Source organism: Myotis lucifugus, unplaced genomic scaffold (genome assembly GCF_000147115.1).
Source record: "Myotis lucifugus unplaced genomic scaffold, Myoluc2.0 scaffold_190, whole genome shotgun sequence".
In the NCBI taxonomy this organism is placed as follows: Eukaryota; Metazoa; Chordata; class Mammalia; order Chiroptera; family Vespertilionidae; genus Myotis; species Myotis lucifugus.
The window spans coordinates 1,113,244-1,130,226 of NW_005871238.1; the positions used below are offsets into that span (position 1 = coordinate 1,113,244).

At 53.3% G+C, this 16,983-nt stretch overlaps 2 protein-coding genes across 2 annotated transcripts in view; both read left to right on the forward strand.

Moving 5' to 3' along the window:
- Positions 1-1,441: 1,441 nt before the first annotated feature.
- On the forward strand, positions 1,442-15,358 carry CADM3 (cell adhesion molecule 3). The gene is made up of 9 exons (XM_023760707.1): positions 1,442-1,547; positions 3,804-3,944; positions 4,441-4,593; positions 5,300-5,437; positions 5,768-5,938; positions 8,190-8,280; positions 8,624-8,793; positions 11,928-12,053; positions 13,080-15,358. The coding sequence occupies exons 1-9, from the start codon at positions 1,532-1,534 to the stop codon at positions 13,196-13,198; spliced, it is 1,125 nt and encodes a 374-aa protein (XP_023616475.1). The 5' UTR covers positions 1,442-1,531; the 3' UTR covers positions 13,199-15,358.
- Positions 15,359-16,809: 1,451 nt separating this feature from the next.
- ACKR1 (atypical chemokine receptor 1 (Duffy blood group)) overlaps positions 16,810-16,983 on the forward strand; it is a 1,634-nt gene continuing 1,460 nt past the window's right edge. Inside the window, exon 1 of the mRNA XM_023760696.1 lies at positions 16,810-16,851. Coding sequence (XP_023616464.1) covers positions 16,810-16,851 — 42 coding nt within the window. The remainder of the gene's footprint in view (positions 16,852-16,983) is intronic.

Consider the following 16,983-nt stretch of genomic DNA (forward strand, 5'->3'; position numbering starts at 1 on the left):
TCTCATTTGCGCATTCACACTTCTGTTTGAGAACAGAGTAATTTCTAAATCTCCGAGAGCATGTCTATGAGGCACTCTGGAGAGGGGGTGCCTCCATGAAGGCCTGAGAACCCCTGAAACTATCTCTTAGAGCCCCCTCCAAACGCCAAAAATCTCTTTAACTCCTCCATCTTCCCCCCCTCTCTCCCTATCTCCTTTCCCTTCCCCCCACCTTCCCTTCTGATTCATCAGTTCTCTCTCCCCTTTCTTCTCCAAGGACCCTAAGCCCCTGTGCCACTTCTCTTTTTAGTCTCACACCCCTGCCATTCTGCCCCTCCCCACACCTCCCCTACGCGTCCCCTAGGTCCCAGCTCCCCCTTCTATTCCTCTCGCCCTTTCCTCTCCCACCCACCCTCCCCAGGGTCTCTAAGGAGCAGGCTGCCCCAACTGAAGTTGTGCCGGAACTCCGGGTCTGGACAAGCAGCAGCTCAGAACTCTGCTCAGCAGCCGATGACCTCACTGAATCTTGCGCGTGTGATTGGCTACTTCTGGGCTTATGGCGGGAGACTGAAAAGATCCCCTTGTTCCTTTGTCCCTCTGCCCCTTCAGGTTGGCTTGGGGGAATAGGCCTTTGACACAATGTAGTCACAGAATGGTTTATGGGCTGCTTGCTAGGAAGAGAGGGATTTGTTGTGCCTGAGGAGTGAGCAGAGTCGGTGATGTAAGTGGGCAATTGGACTGAGGATGAAGGAGGCCAACTTGAGAATTTGAGCCCCCAGTAGGAAGGTGAGCCTCTGGGAAGGTGGTGGGCACCTTCTGCCCTCACTGTGGTGTCTGTAGAGGTAGGGTCTTAACGGAAACAAATGGAACTTTGGATTTGGATCGGGCATTCAATTTCTGGTCTTGGTTTTCTATTTATATGACCTTGGGCAAGTCACTTCATTCTGTTTCCACTCTGCAAGTAGTAGTAGTCATGCCGGAGTGCTGCTTTTACAGGCCTTTTAAAAGGGTTAATGTGAAAGTATTTTCTCATTATTAAACCTCTCATTATTTCGGTAGATAATAGAGTGAAGCAGAGAGAATCCTGGATGAGGAATGAGAAGTCTTGGGTTACCTTTAATTGTCGCTGTAGTGACCTCCACCATGTCACATTTAACCTTTCCACGCTGCCAAGTGGGAGAACTGGGCCAGTGGCATCTAGGAGCTCTTTTGGCGCTAACATGATCTGATTGACTGGTAACACTTAGCATCCTCCTTTAGCTCACCCGTGGGAGGAAGAGTTGCCTCCTTTTCCAGTACTTTAGTTAGTCGCCTTTTTGTGAGAAACCCGCCTTTTCTTGGGCAATTTGGTGGACCTCCTTTTCACAGGGGCCTAGCTCTCCCCCACCTCCACCAATGAAAGTATAGATCCCACACTACAGCAGCGCATATGCAGGGCTCATCCTTGATGGAGATTCTCTCCCCAGGCTACTGGCAGGAGCAGGATTTGGAGCTGGGAACTCTGGCTCCACTCGACGAGGCCATCAGCTCCACACTCTGGAGCACTCCTGACATGCTGGCCAGTCAAGGTGAGAATCCAGGCCTCCTCATCTCAGTGTCTCTCGGTGCCCGCAGCCATCCTCATATCACCTCCCACTCATGTGGCCTTCACCCCGTGTTCTCCTCCTCTACTTTCCATCTGACATTGTAGTTCTTAGTTCTACACCAACATCTCTAGCACCCGCTCCTTCTTCCTTTAGTACAGAGACCTCTGTTTCCCCTACACTTTTTTTCTAAAAAGTGGAATGATTTCAGGAGGAGTGTATTGCTCAGAATAAAGAGGTCTGGAAGACATAGTCAGCGTAGAAATTTTCATAAGGAACCAGGGACAATGGAATTGCTAGTCAAAAATTGATATATAGCTAGCAGTAAATGAAAGGCTTCCCAAATCTTTCATTGAGATAGTTAAGGAATATACCACTCCCAAATTTACCCAGCCAGCTCCATCTATGGGTCATTAATCTCATAGTCATAGTTTTAATTCTAATTAGATGGTTACTTGAGGGGCATTCCAATGACATAAGCAACTGCATTGAGTGTCAGAAGAACCAAGTTCTAGTCCTAACTGGAATCATTGATAAGTAGAATGAGCTTAGGCCCTCACAGCACCTCCATTGTCTCATTGTCTACACGAAAAATGAGGGAATTGGATTCCATGATCCCTAAGATCCCTTTCAGTTCTAATTCAGATTCTAACCCCTGAAACTAGTGGCCAGGCTCTGTGCTTCAGTGTGGAGACAGCTATCCCGAAGCCCCGAGAGCAACTTCAGCACATGCACCTTCTCTACCGGGAGCACTCACGGTAGTTGGAGCTGGAGGGAGCACTCACAGTAGTTGGAGCTGGAGCTGTGGTGACCAAGGAAGAAAGGAATAGCAGACAGGGAAGGGGTATGGTCGGTGCCAGAGGGAGCATAGGGATTGTCTGAGTTACTCCATGAGGAAACCTAGGAATTGTGTTTCTTGGCTTCCTATCCAGAGGAGAGTCATGCTGGCTAAGTCATGTCGCACCATAGAAGAAATACTGTAGATGTTTCCCAATCAGCTGGGAGGTGTTTATTTTAGTTCTGTGAAGGTCAGTGCTATTGGGTCACAGAGTCAGTCCTGAAGAGGAGAGAATCAGTCATGGGAATCAGAGGCAATGCTGTGGGGAGGATGGAGCAATGCTACTGGGAGGAGGAGCAAGGGTCACGCAGCCCAAGGGGCTCACAGTTGACGCCTGACTAGAAGACATATTTGGGATTCCAATGGCTCATCCATACGATATCTGATTAGTCCTTTTTTGTTTGTTTGTTTAACGTGACTAAGGAGAGAGGAATTAGAAAACATCTTTCCATCACATCGAAGGGAAAACTAGTCCTCTAACACCGGGATGGTGATGGGTTTGTGTGTTGGGAAGCGGGTAGCACAAACACTGAAGAAATATGTTAAGGGAGCTGATGAATGAAGGGCAGCTATTGTTGGAGGAACTGAAAAGTTGGTGTCAAATGTTTCCGTTTTTTAAAGCTGTTGTGTTTGTTTGGTTTGAAGTTGTATCAGCTACCGCTTATCTAAGTGAATGTGTTCGCTTTTAGTTTGGGGATTATTAGTCACAACTGCTTCTCCTGTTCTTGCTTCTATAGGCAGGTGGTGGCAGGAAGGCGAAACATAGGATGACAGATACAATGGGGCCTTGACTTACGAGTTTAATTCTTTCCGTGACCGAGCTCGCAACTCAAATTACTCGTATGTCAAATCAATTGTGAACGAGTGAGACACGTGATGCTGGGCTGATGCTGTGGCGTTCACTGTGATGTTCGCTGCGCCAACTAGCGGTGGGGTATCTGAAGCTGGCTCGTAACCCGAATTTTAGCTCGAAACTCAAAGCAAAAAATCCGCTGAGAGACTGCTCGTATCTCGAAAAACTCGTTAGTCGGGACACTCGTAAGTCAAGGCCCCACTGTACATATGTGAATGTATAGACTTTTCAAAGGTGAATGGTAGACCTCTATCAGGAAAGACGCATGTGGAGTGGCATGGGTAGATTTGGAGGGCTTTTACTCCTCCAAGTATGTGTGGCCATGTCAGTTTATTAAGCAAACATTCAACAAGTAACTGTTGTCCTGTGCATTCCAAAGAAATAAGGTCCTCCCTCCACCACCTCTGTTCCTTCCCCCTGTTCCTTCCTCCGTGATGCCTTAAGAGACACAGAGACCTGGGCCTTGGCTGGTCTGAATGAGACTTTGGCCCAGAAATGGGTGGAGGGAGTAGGGCTTGCTCCGGAAACTAACCCTCTTCTACTCCTGCAGACAGTCAGCCCTGGACATCCGATGAGACAGTGGTGGCTGGTGGCACCGTGGTGCTCAAGTGTCAAGTGAAAGACCATGAGGACTCCTCCCTGCAGTGGTCTAACCCTGCTCAGCAGACTCTTTACTTTGGGGAGAAGAGAGGTAGAGCTGTCTCTCTCTGTGGGGACCGTGAACTGGGGAAGGGGACTGCAGCCCTGAGGGGGAAGGTCCCTATAGCCCAGGGGCTGAGACAGGTGAAGGTATGGCTATTTGAAGAAACAACAAGCCATGGGCTCCCTGGCTGGTTTCAGAGAAACTTCGTTATTACAGCTCTGACCTGGGCCATTCATGGTCTTAAGGGGGCCTGGGTGGACTTTACCCCAAAGGAGCAGGAAGAGACAGCCTAATCTAAGTGTTGACCTGTGAGTCTCACGTGGAAGCCCTCGAGATCCAACATCCTTTTCTGAGTCTATCTGAGGCTACTGTGGCCAGTGGCCCAGGAAAATGACCTAAAGACTGTTGAAACGCGGGAGCAGGATTTCCCCCCTGCCCCAAATCGCACTATACCCCTTCCCCCAAAAACGCTGACCTGGGGTGGGAGATAAACATGGACGATGCCAGTAAAAGTTTGCCTCCCACTCTCCCCATTCCCCGCTAGCCCTTCGAGATAATCGGATTCAGCTGGTGAAATCCACACCCCATGAGCTCAGCATCAGCATCAGCAACGTGGCCCTGGCGGACGAGGGCGAGTACACCTGCTCCATCTTCACGATGCCCGTGAGAACTGCCAAGTCCCTCATCACTGTGCTCGGTGAGGCTCCCCAACCCCAGGGTCACTGCCGCATGCTCTGTGCAAACAAACCTCTCTAGGTGGGTCCCCAAAGGAGTCTAGAGCCAGGCAAGGCTCCGAGCCTTTTGGAAAAGTTGGGCCCACCTTCCCTTTGCAATGGAACAAAATGGAAAGAGCACTGACTTCTAATAATTTCTCCTCTACTTACCGTGTGCTCTGGGACAGACCTCTTACTCTCTCTGAGCCTGAACTTCCTAACCGGTAACAGAAGGATGATGATGTTTGTTCCACCTGCCTCCCAAGACTGTGTGAGGGAAACATGGGAGGCGCATGCAGTGTATGATTATAATGTCCAGGTTGAATACCACAGTTGCTCACATGCTCTCATCCTCTATTTTATCCTATATTTCAATTCCCTTCTTTGTTTCCCTGAGCTTCATACTACTTCTGTGGCCACCCCGTTGTCCTCTGGGTTGTCAGGTCACATATCATGTCTCAGGTGTGGTGCATCTCCACACTACCATGCCTCTCCACCCTCCCCCCCCCACATCTTTCTTCCTGGTCTTTAGGTAGGAGATCAAAGAGAAAGATAACTAGTTTTCTACCCATCATAAGCCACAGTAGGACCGAGGTACACTCTCCCCCAGAGAGGCCATCTCAGCAGGGAGAGCCAAGTATAACCTCACGGCCCCTCCTTCACCTCCTGCCCATCCCCTGTGCATGGTAGGAATCCCACAGAAGCCCATAATCACTGGCTACAAGTCATCGTTACGGGAAAAGGATACAACCACCCTACACTGCCAGTCTTCTGGGAGCAAACCCGCAGCTCAGCTCACCTGGCGGAAGGGTGAGCAAGAGCTTCATGGTAAGTCCCTCCTGCCTCGGGGTTACAGGAGGAGGTGTGTTGGGAGGCAGAGAGAATGAGAGAGGGAGGGGTGCGTGTCTGTATGTGTGTGTGCACACAAAGCATGATGCAAAAGGAAAAAGCAGGAATGACAGATATTCTGTGTACACTCATGGGTGTATGTGTGTACATATCCATTTCACAACTTTCTAAGTTTGTCGAAGTTGAAACTCACCATCTGTATGTCTACAGTGGGGCCCACACACTATCTGTGTGTTAGGGCTCACTGTTTCTGTGTGTGTGTGTGTCTGTGTGTGTCTGTATGTGTGTGTATCCGTTTCTCTACTCTAGGAGAACCAACCCGAATACAGGAGGACTCCAATGGTAAAACCTTCACCGTGAGCAGCTCAGTGACGTTCCAGGTTACTCGAGAAGATGACGGGGCCGACATCACATGCTCTGTGAACCATGAATCTCTAAACGGAGCTGACAGATCCACCTCTCAACGCATTGAAGTTTTATGTATGTCATGGGCTTATGGGTGAAGACGAATCAGGTATGAGATGGGGTGTGGGGAAAAGGAAAGTGGTGGTGGCTGTACGTGAAGAAATAGGCACAGATAACTGAGTAGGTAAAAACAAAATGAGACAAGAGGAGGTAGGATAGGCCAAGGGTTAGCAGACTAGTTCTGTAAAGGCCCCAGCAGCAAACATTTTAGGCTTTGGGGGTCATATGGTCTCTCTCTCAACTACTCTGCTGTTTTTGCAGGAAAGTAGCAAAGATAATATGTAAACAAACAAACAAGCATAGCTGTGTTCCAACAACATGTTATTTACAAAACCATGTAGCTGGCAGGATCGGACCCAATGGGTAAGCTTGCCAAGCCCTGGAGTAGGCCAGTATGATGCAACCAGCTTGTAAGCTGTCGTGGTAACTATAGCAAATCAGGAATCAGAAGACGTGCGTTCTAGTCTGCCCTCTGCTACTTATGAGCCATGTGATGCTAAGAAAATTGTTTCACCTTCCTGAGCTCAATTCTTTACTTGCTAAATGAGAAGATGAACATGGGGATTACTGAGGCTTCTTCTTGATCTAGCTTTTGATGGTTTCAAGAAAATGCAGGCGGTAGGAAACACAATCTCTCCGGCATCATTCTTCCCAGGTCTTTTCCTACATCCTCCTCTATCTACCACAGCTCTTTGATTTTTCCTGGGATTCTGACCCAACATGCCCACGATCACCGTCACTACTCTTAACCTTTCCCAGGATCCTCCTCCCTCCATGGACTCTGCCTTGAGGATGGACAGTGAACTTCCCTCCTCACTTGAGGAAATTTGGACATTTTCCAAAAGAGCTTTTCCAAGTGGAGGAACCAAGGGGGAAGGAAAATAAAGTCCAAAGCTGGAAGACGAAGAGCTGTAAAATAATGTATTTTTTTTTCTAATTCATCTAAAGGCTGGGTGTTTTTCCAAAATAATTAAAACCCTTAATCTCTTTCTTGTGGGAGATACAGGCCCGACTTGAGGGCTATTTAAGTCAATTGCTAAACTTGCTGCTGAAACTTGAACATGAGGTAGGTCTGGGGTCGCATCACTTCCCATTTAGCAGACTCTCAATTTGGAAGCTGACGACCCGGATTCTGGCTGGGGTGCCTCTACTTCTGTGTTATTTTCACCAAAGCATGTCGTCTCTTAGTGGCTCCTGCTTACGCCACTGAACTTTCTTGAGGATAAATGAAATAATATCTAAAGAAATGCTTTGTAAACTTGAGTTCTATGTTGCTGTAATGTGTTTCTCTGGTTGGTCGTTCTGGCATTGGGCTTCTTCCTCTGAGCCTGGGCCCAGGCCAGGGCTAAGGAAGCTCTCCCCTGTCGGGGTCCCAAAGACTTCTGCTAGGTACCGGCCATCTGGCAAGGACTCTCCAGGGAGCTTTGTGGCCCACCTGTGATCAGCGGTCAGTCGACAAATGCTATACTCCAGGCACGATGCTGGAGGTTTCTGCGGGGCCTGCTTCTCTTTGCCCTGTTTGATTTGACTGAAACGCATTCATTAACCGGTTAGGTTTGGTTCTGTCTTAGGGGAAGCTCGGCCTCTTTACCTGTTCTTCTAAGCCAGCGTCTGGTTGGACTGTTCTCCGCAGCCATCTGGACCGAGCCTCCTCAGCAGCCCTTTGGCGTCAGTGGCAGATGCCACCCTTCCTTTGCAGAGCCCGTCTATATTGTGTCAGTCCCTTTTTGCAGCCAAAATATGCGCCCCCCCCCCCCCCCCCCCGCATCTCTTGCTGCTTCAAAGCTCTCACTTCATGTTTGGACGGACCGTTAAAAATTATGTTTTATTTTCTTCCACTGCTTTAAGTTCCCCTACAGAACAGAGAGGATTGAGGGGTTGTGAGCTCAATAGTCAAGTTCAAGTGTATTTGTTCTGTCACAGCTATGCATTAAGTTCCACTGATGCGCTGGGCAGTGCGAGGCACAGATGCACCGGTGGCAGGCCTCCTCAGCTCTCTGTCAGACATGTCTTGGGTCCTCACCAAGGACAGACCCTCCCAGAACCCTACCTCTACCAGGCGGCAGCACCAGTCCCTCCCACATTCAATGGCAATAGCGCTCTTGGCTCACAAGACGCAGGGGGAGCCAAGCCTCGGTTCACAGCCACGTGGCCTCCCAAGGCATCAGGGCTGGAAGCCGTGGTGTGTGACAGGATGCTTTGGAGATCAAGGCGGTCTCCTGAACCGTGTGGGAGTTTTGCATTGACACCATCTCCTTCTCCACAGACACACCCATAGCGAAGATCCGGCCAGACCCTCCACATCCCCGCGAGGGCCAGAAGCTGTCGCTGCACTGCGAGGGGCGTGGCAATCCCGTGTAAGAGGAGTCCTTTCCTGGCCGCCAGTACAACTCCATACTCTCAGATGGAGATCTTCACATAACGTCTTCCCATCGCCTGCGTACTGTCCGAGCCTCTCATTGTCCCTGACGCTAACAGCCATCCTCTGCTTCCACTGCAAAGCAGCAGAAGTGGGGAGGGGCCACTCCCTGGTTCCCATAAGGAACCCCAAGAGGTCACCCTCCCCCTGCCTCTGAGCAGCTCAGTGTCTCTGGCCCCTATAACCACTCGAGCTTTCATCCAATAGCCCCTGACTTCCCTGCTCCGTTATTTCTGTTTCCCTTTAACTCCCTGACCTATTCTCTTCTGAACTCTCAACAGCCCCCAGCAGTACCTGTGGGAGAAGGAGGGCAGCGTGCCACCCCTGAAGATGACCCAAGAGAATGCCCTGATCTTCCCTTTCCTCAACAAGAGTGACAGCGGCACCTACGGCTGCACGGCCATCAGCAACCTGGGCAGCTACAAGACTTACTACACTCTCAACGTGAACGGTGAGCCCGCCTCCATTCCCCTCCCGCATCCCTCTTCTCCCCTTCTCTGTCCATCCAACTCGCTCATCTTTCTGTCACCTGAGAGCACCCCAGATGGTGCTTTGGAGTGGACTAAAGGGACAGCAGCCCCCCGTTGAGGGCCTGAAGACTCAGCTTCAGAGCCACCCTGACATGTGCAATAAGGAAAGACCAACAGGATGTAGGGCTCCCCTAGGCCTTCGTTTAGCAATGATGACTCAAGTGACACCATCCTCCAGCCCCTGCACTCACCTGGCAGCAGGTCATCCTGTGTTTACCCCCAGGGCCTCTCACGTATGGCTGTCGATGCCTGTCCCTTTGCAACAGGCTAGTCTCAGACTTGCTTCGTGACTGGGACAGAATGCATACTCCTGCAGACCTGGGTCAAGGCCAGACGTGGAGATAAGTCTGTACTCTGTTGAGAAATAGTTGGAATCTTTTCCCAGATACCACATCTTCTAGAGCAGCGGTTCTCAACCTGTGGGTCACGACCCCTTTGGGGGTCGAACGACCCTTTCACAGGGGTCGCCTAAGACCATTGGAAAACACATATGTAATTACATATTGTTTTTGTGATTAATCACTATGCTTTAATTATGTTCAATTTCTAACAATGAAAATACATCCTGCACATCAGACATTTACATGACGATTCATAACAGTAGCAAAATTACAGTTCTGAAGTAGCAATGAAAATAATTTTATGGTTGGGGGTCACCACAACATGAGGAACTGTATTAAAGGGTCACGGCATTAGGAAGGTTGAGAACCACTGTTCTAGAGGAACTAGGTGATGCTTCTTTTCTGACGTTCTTATCAAAGGTGCATCTGTAAAACCCAGGTCAGGAGAAGAGACAGGCTAACGCAGAATTCCCTTATGGAGAATGGGGCAGGTGATTTTTTTAAAAATATGTTTTTATTGATTTCAGAGAGGAAGGGAGAGGGAGAGAGAGAGAAACATCAATGATGAGAGAGAACCATTGATTGGCTGCCTCCTGCATGCCCCCTACTGGGGATGGAGCCCGCAACCCGGGCCTGTGCCCTGACTGGGAATCGAACCCTGACCTCCTGGTTCATAGGTCGATGCTCAACGACTGAGCCATGCTGGCCGGGGTAGGCAGGAGATTTTTTTGCAGAACCCAATAGCAGTGGAGTGGGGTCGTGCCAGAAAGTCTTATAAGCCTTTCCTGAGAATAGGGAAATGCATTGTCAGGGGAACATCGAGGCTCCCTTGAGTGAAACATCCATTAAAGCCGGCCTAATCAAGCCTGAGGAGACAAAGTAGGAAAGAGAAAATATATAATAAGGAGTCAATGAGGCATCAAGACAAGCTGAGTCGGTGGAAAAACAGCAGTTCTCCCACGGACGGGCTCCCAGGGACAAGGGACCTGAGTGTCTGGCTGGGGCGGATCTGACCCTAGGGCGGACCTCAGCATGTGGGGACGGGCTCAGCACAACAAACAGGGCCAGAAGCCTGCAGCAAGGGCGGGCACTGAGGTTCGGTATCCACCCCCGTATCTCCGCAGACAAGCTGGATGATGATTGGCAGCCAGAGCAAGTTCTTGTGCCCTGTGGTTGGCCTTTTTGCTGGTCCTCTGTGCCCTGTGCTGGAAAGTGAGTCTTGTTTAAACGGCTTCCAGTGCTGACCCCTGATGGTAGAATGAGTTACTGCATCTTCTTGCAGGAATAGCCTAAGCAGTATTGACTCCACCTGCCTGGAATGAAATTAAACGGCGTTCCACCGAGAGACAGGGGCCTGTCGTGGATGACCCAGGAGGTCATGTTGCTATGGGAACCTGTTTGTCTAGGGAATTTCCGTTTCCCTAATCGCTAGAAAAATTACCCAGGATCTGTTTTTAATGTGGCCTGTGTCTCACATACTCCCCAGGAGAAGGGCAGTGGGTACCTTCATGCTGCTTCCTGTCACTCACACCATCACACGCCCCCATCCTCTCAGGGAGCCCCGGGGTCATCCTCTCCTTCCCTCCCGAGTGGACCATGAAAAACCGGAGCACAAACGTTTTCTTTTTAAATAAGGCATAAGCAGGCAAGGCGCTTAAAGCCGGCCTGATCAAGCCTGAGGGGACAAGGTGGCGGAGACAAAACACAGAATAAGGAGTCAATGAGGCATCAAGACTCAAGCTGAGTCTGTGGAAAAACAGCAGTTCTCCCATGGATGGGAGTCACATCGATGCGGAGGGTAATTTTGGACACATCAGCACTGCGTCCTGGGCCTGGGCCCTGTCTTCCGGGCATTTGGGACTCTGCCCTGGCGGGTGCTGCCCTGGGCATGCCTGGCCCCTCTGTGCGGTGGGCATCGATCCTCCACGGATGCTGCTGTGGAGGACAGGTTCGCTATCCGGTGGCAGAGACATTGGGACTTCATAACGGAAATCTTCAACTTCCCACAAGCCTCTGAGTGGTGGGAAGTGAACATGCAGCCGCAGGCCCTCCTGATGAGACTTGCTGGAGGGTTGGGTTTTGCTGGAACTCAAACTCCTCCGCCGAGGAGGAGCTCTGGTCTTCAGGGCAGGGGGGGCGCAGCCTATCATTTTTAAGGTGCATCTTACGCAGGTGCCCAGTTCTGGGGCCCATCAGTCTTCTACTGCTCCTTCTCTGTCTGATCTCAGGGTTCACAGGTTGAGAAGCCCCTGTGGAGAATCCATCTCAGAATATCAAGCGGACAGAAGCATACGAGGGATGGAGGATAGGGAAGGAATACTCTGAAAGCCCAGAAATTAGAAGAAAGAAATATAGAAACAGAGGCAGACAGGGAGAGAGGGAGAGAGTTCAAGAGATGACTTAACCATTAAAGTGATGAACTCGGACTTTGTCAAGGTCCAACTTCAGGGCTATGAATTTGATTTTCAGGGTTAATTGGAGGAGATGTATCTATTTATGCGTGAGCACATTCATGCTTGCAAACGCTGCTATGTCCCACACACTGTGTGAAACGTGATAAGGCCCAGCCCCCTTGCTGAGCGACACCACTCCAGCCACTCCATTCTCCCAGCGAGCCTGTGTTCTCTGCTGTGTGAGGCTCCCTGTGGCCAGGCCGGAGATGCTGGGATATTGGGCTTCTAGGCCTGACCGTGTGCATCGCCCCTTCTCTCCAGACCCCAGTCCGGTGCCCTCGTCCACCAGCACCTACCACGCCATCATTGGCGGGATCGTGGCGTTCATTGTCTTTCTGCTGCTCATCCTGTTCATCTTCATCGGCCACTACTTGATTCGGCACAAAGGTCAGCTGTGAGGGGAGGATGAGGAGAGGTGGGCGCGGGGAGGGAGGCGGGTCGGCACCCGAGGCCGGTGGGAGCTGGCTGCAGGGAGGGCCTTCGGGGGCCCGGCAGCCCCTCCGAGGTTTGAGGAGGAAGAACGCAGGCACCTCGGTAGTGATGGAGCCCCCAGGCCCCTCAGTGCAGCCTCACTGCTATCATCATCCACAGAATCCAACCTTCCCACTCAGCCAGCTGCAGCTCCCACGCTGCTCCGCCGCCAGGGCTCTCGCCTTCAGCAGGGAACGGCACAGCTCTGCCTCTTCTTGCCATCTCTTGACACTCTCCTGCCTTTCTGTCTGGCCTCATGTTCCCTGACCTTTGACCTCCTGCCCCTGGTCTCCACAACATCTCGTTTCTTTCTTCCTCTCTCCTATATGCACGCCATCTCGCTACCCTCTCTTCATGTGCCTTCCTCTCAGATGTTCCCCTAATAACTTCTAGCTGCAGCCAGACTACCCAACTGATCAGGTGCTGGCCAGCTCTCTACTGCATTGCACAAGGAGCCGACATGCCAATTTACCTAGCACCACCTTACACACAGAGACACACACATGCACACACATGCATATATGTGAACATGTGTGCACACATGCACATGCATGCATATCCACACACGGGGATGCAGACACATCAGACATACACAGAGAGACACATATATCATATGTGCACACATACACATGAATGTGCCTGCATATATACGCATAGACATACATGCATACACAGACACACATACAGACACAAGCACATCTGCACACACACGCTGTTGTTTTGTTGCCACTATTATTGAGATTCTCTATTTAAAGGCAGCACTCATGAATTCATAGGGGTGTGGTCGGGTGAGGGGTGTTGGCAGCAAAGTGCACGTCGGGTCTGATGGGAGGAATGAAGCTCCGGCCAGGAGCAGGCGTGGGTGGGCGGGTGGGAGCGTGGGCCGGGGGCGTCCGAGGTTTGGAAGCTGCTCCTGGAAGAGGAGCCTCTGTGCCTCCCCAGGAACCTACCTGACACACGAAGCGAAAGGCTCTGACGACGCGCCAGACGCGGACACGGCCATCATCAACGCGGAAGGCGGGCAGTCGGGCGGGGATGACAAGAAGGAGTATTTCATCTAGGGGCCCACTCCCCTGCGCCCCTGCAGGGGCCCCACGGGCACCTCTGGGGCCGTAACCACCTCGGACTTGTACAGAGCAACCCCGGGGCCGCCCTCCCGCTTGCTCCCCAGCCCCCACCCCTGTACAGAATGTCTGCTTTGGGTGCGGTTTTGTACTCGGTTTGGAATGGGGAGGGAGGGGGGGGAGGGAGGGCTGCCCTTGGCCCTTTCCTTGGCTTCTCTGCATTTGGGTTATTATTATTTTTGTAACAATCCCAAATCAAACCTGTCTCCAGGCTGGGGGGGCCGGGCCCGGGGCGAGAGGAGCAAAGGCCCTGGAGCTGGAGGAGGAGGAGGAGGAGGAGGAGGGGGAAGAGGTCAGGACAGGACAGGAGCAGGGCTGGTGTATGGGGGGCGAAGGTGGGGGGCTCGCACCAGCCCTCCGTCCTCTGCGCAGAGCAGCTGCTGCCTGGGACGAGGAGGTTGTGAGCAGAGCCGGAGAGGGACAGGCAGTGCCTCCCTGCTCCCCCTGTTCCACGTCCCTGGAAAAGGAACGAATGGGGTTCAGAGGAGGGGACCTGCAGATGGCCAGGGTGTCCACATGGGGAGGACGTGGTCCCCGCCAGGAGGGATGGATTTGGAGAGACAGGATGTCGAGATGGCCCACCTACCTTTGTCCCCCGTGATGTATGAAGCCAGGCCCTTTACACAGGAGCTGCCCTCGGGGGTCGCAGGGCAAGGCGGCCCCTCGTTGCTCCAGCGGCTGTGGAGAGGCCACTGTCTGCTCCCCTGCCCAGGGGCCCTCACTCACCCAGCCCTGGGCTGTTGCTGGGCAACCACTCCTCTTATGGCATTGTTTACCAACTCCTCCTCCCGCCCCGTGGCCCTGCCCCTCCAAGTCCTACCCCCCTTCCCAGCAGCCAGGCAGATATAACTACAAAAACACTAAAAGGAGCTTCGCTGCACTGAGCTGTTTCCTGCCCAAACAAAGCAGATAATGTGAACTTTGTGAGTGTGTGGACGTGTGTGTTGTGTGCACATCTGTGTGTGAGAGAGGCAGCGAGCGGTCCTGGCAGGTGGCGGCCGTGGAACCCGTGAAGGAGGGCCTTCGAGGAGAGGCCTCCTAGCCAGCGGGGGGCCTCCCCGGGAGGTGGTTTCATCCTGGCATCTCCAGGCCACCCCCAGGGCCCATCAGTCATGGAGAAAGCAGTCCTGGGATGTGTCCGTGCTCAGTTGTCCATCGAGTCTCGCCCTAAAACACGGAGCATCAGACCTCTGCCCCGGCCTCCCTTCTTGGAGCTTTGGGGTCAGTGCCACACCCTGCTATGCACCCTCGGCCTCTCCCTGGCCGGACCCTGGAACGACCACTGGCACTTCTGGGCCCGGTGAGCCGAGGGCTGGAGAGAAACTTCCCTTCCTCCCACCCCACCCCTCCTTTTGATTTTCTGTCTTCCTCCGTGGCCTGAGCTGGTTGCCATAGAGATGAGTTGCTCAGGCTCCCTGCCCAGCCAGCGGCCCTGCCTCAGACCCAGGATGCCCCTGGGCACCGCTGTCACCCTCGTTCGGCATGTCCTCCCTGCTGACACCCAGGGGTGTGCACAGGGGGGGCCGCTGCACCCGCAGGCCTGCCCACCCCCCAGTGCAGGTAACACCGTGGCTTTTCCAGCAGCTGGTGGGGGCCCTGGGCGCACAGCAGCCCCCCAAGCCAAGGCTCTCCCCTCGCAGCGGGCAGCCCGCGCCCCAGCCCCGGGCTCCTGTCTCCTAGCACCCGCTCCGGGGAAGTTGACTTTGCCTCTTTGAGCGGAATCACTCTGTCCATATTACACAGAAGCCATATTTGTACCGGGAGTCGGGGAAGAGGGACCATTGTGTTTGTGTGTCTGTCTGGGGTGGGGGTGGGGCCGGGCGCAGGGAGGGGACCGTATATCTTTATAACCTTTCTAACTCTCCTATGCTAATCTCAGAGGGGCACCCTCAATATATCGGATCACCGTGTCGCTCGCTCGGCTGCCTCCTTCTTGCCGCTCTCGCTCCCGTGGGGATGCGTGTCTAAGGGCTGCTCGCCGGCATCCCCCGCGCCTGGTATTTGCAGGGGTGGCGTGGGCCTCGCCGGGCCCTCTCCCAAGGGCATCTCTGTACGGAAACAATACAACTCTCCGAGGGAGAGAAGTGTGTTCACTTCCGTTGGCTGGGTCCTTGCTTTCCTGAGTGTCTGGGGCGGAGCATTCGACGGCTCCCCCTGCCTTCCCCCAGGCAGGATGGGAGGAGGGGGGGGGTGAAGGTGAAGATGCCACCGACATCATTCCAGGACGGTTTTCAACAGGTCCCCCAACTCGTTTTCCACCACTGCCCCCGCCCCCCATGGTAAACCTGAGCTAGTGTCCTGGGAGATGAGGGGATGGTCTTTGTAAGGCACCCGTTCTCTCACCCTGGGCTTCCCTACTCCACCTGCTGGGCCCCGTGGGCATGGGAAGGAGGTCCCTGGCAGGACTGGAGTTGAAACACCACATGCCTCCTTGGACCAACGAAACAGTGTCGCCTAAGCAGCCCCTCTACCTCCTCATTCGGACCCAGACACGCCATTACTCATCTCTTCCGATGTCCAGCCTAAGCCTCCCTAACTGAAGGAATAGGACATGGGGGCGGAGGGGGGACGAATCAGCAGAGACTCTGGGAAAGCACCTGGGGAAAGGGGTTACCTAAGAGCCGGCGTGTGTCAGCTTAGGGGACCCTCCCCGGGAGACACTCTGTCGCCATCTGGAGAGAGAGGGCCTCTCCCCACACGAGGAACTTGACACAGGGCTGAGGTCCCCACCGGTGCAGCAGCTGCACAGCCTCTGTGTCCCCCACGGACACAAATAGAGGTTCCTCCAGAGGCCACAGGCCCTTGAAAAAACGCTGTCCCGTTGTCCGCAGAGCCTGTCTACCTTTCAGACCACGTGTCCTGCTCGTTCTGGAGGGTGCCTTCGCTGTACCCAGAGGTGATAAGGCGCATGCCCGGTCACGCCCTGCAGTAGCTTTGGTAGGCAGCCCTCCCCCCTCCCACAGTGAAACCCCCAGATCCAGACACCTGTGTCAGGCGTGTGCACAGGTACACGGCACATGCCACCCCACAGGTACACGGCACACGCCACCCCACAGGTAAATGAGCCCTTCTCACTCCCGGGCTCCTACATAGAGAGCCCAGTCTCAGCATCTCAGGACCCAGCCCTGCACCACGAGCACTCCTTTCACAAACGCGTGGCTTTTGAACCATCTTTCACTGGCTCAGGTTCAAGGGGTGGAGGAGCAGTGAGCGTCATCAGCTGCCTTTCCCTCCAACTTCCCAGCATGCCTCTTATCTCTGCCTCACACTTCACCCCTGGCCCCTCTTCCTTCCTTGAACCCAAGGAATCCTTGCTGGAAAGCCCTTGGCTTCTCAGCCTCCCTTTCCACCTTCGGGAAAGTACCACCTTCTGGCCCCCACCTCCTTCCTTTCCCAAGTGCGGGACCCCACCAGGGGGATCCGACCTCAAAACAGGAAGCTGAGGGCCAATGCCCTGTGTGGGCCTCAAGCTTAGACAGGCAGTGGGCGTGGGGTGAAGGCTTCCTGAGTGCCCCACCCCGGGCCACCCAAGGGCCTGCCCAGAACTGATGGCCTTCATTAAGCCCGCGCTTATCCTGGAACCACAGAAGGTGACAAAGCTGCCCGGCCTTCCTTCTCGGCCTGTGGAGCCCCGACAGTTCATTGGGGACTTGCTTGGCACCGGGTGGATGTGGGGGGAAACCCTAAGCTTCTGCCCTCTCTACCCCTTTGTTTTTCCCCCC

Excerpts from the sequence above, each read along its gene's own strand:
- CADM3 (XM_023760707.1), top strand. Across the intron at positions 3,945-4,440 it reads TTACTTTGGGGAGAAGAGAG|CCCTTCGAGATAATCGGATT; the intron begins GTAGAGCTGTCT and ends ATTCCCCGCTAG. Across the intron at positions 5,939-8,189 it reads TCAACGCATTGAAGTTTTAT|ACACACCCATAGCGAAGATC; the intron begins GTATGTCATGGG and ends CCTTCTCCACAG.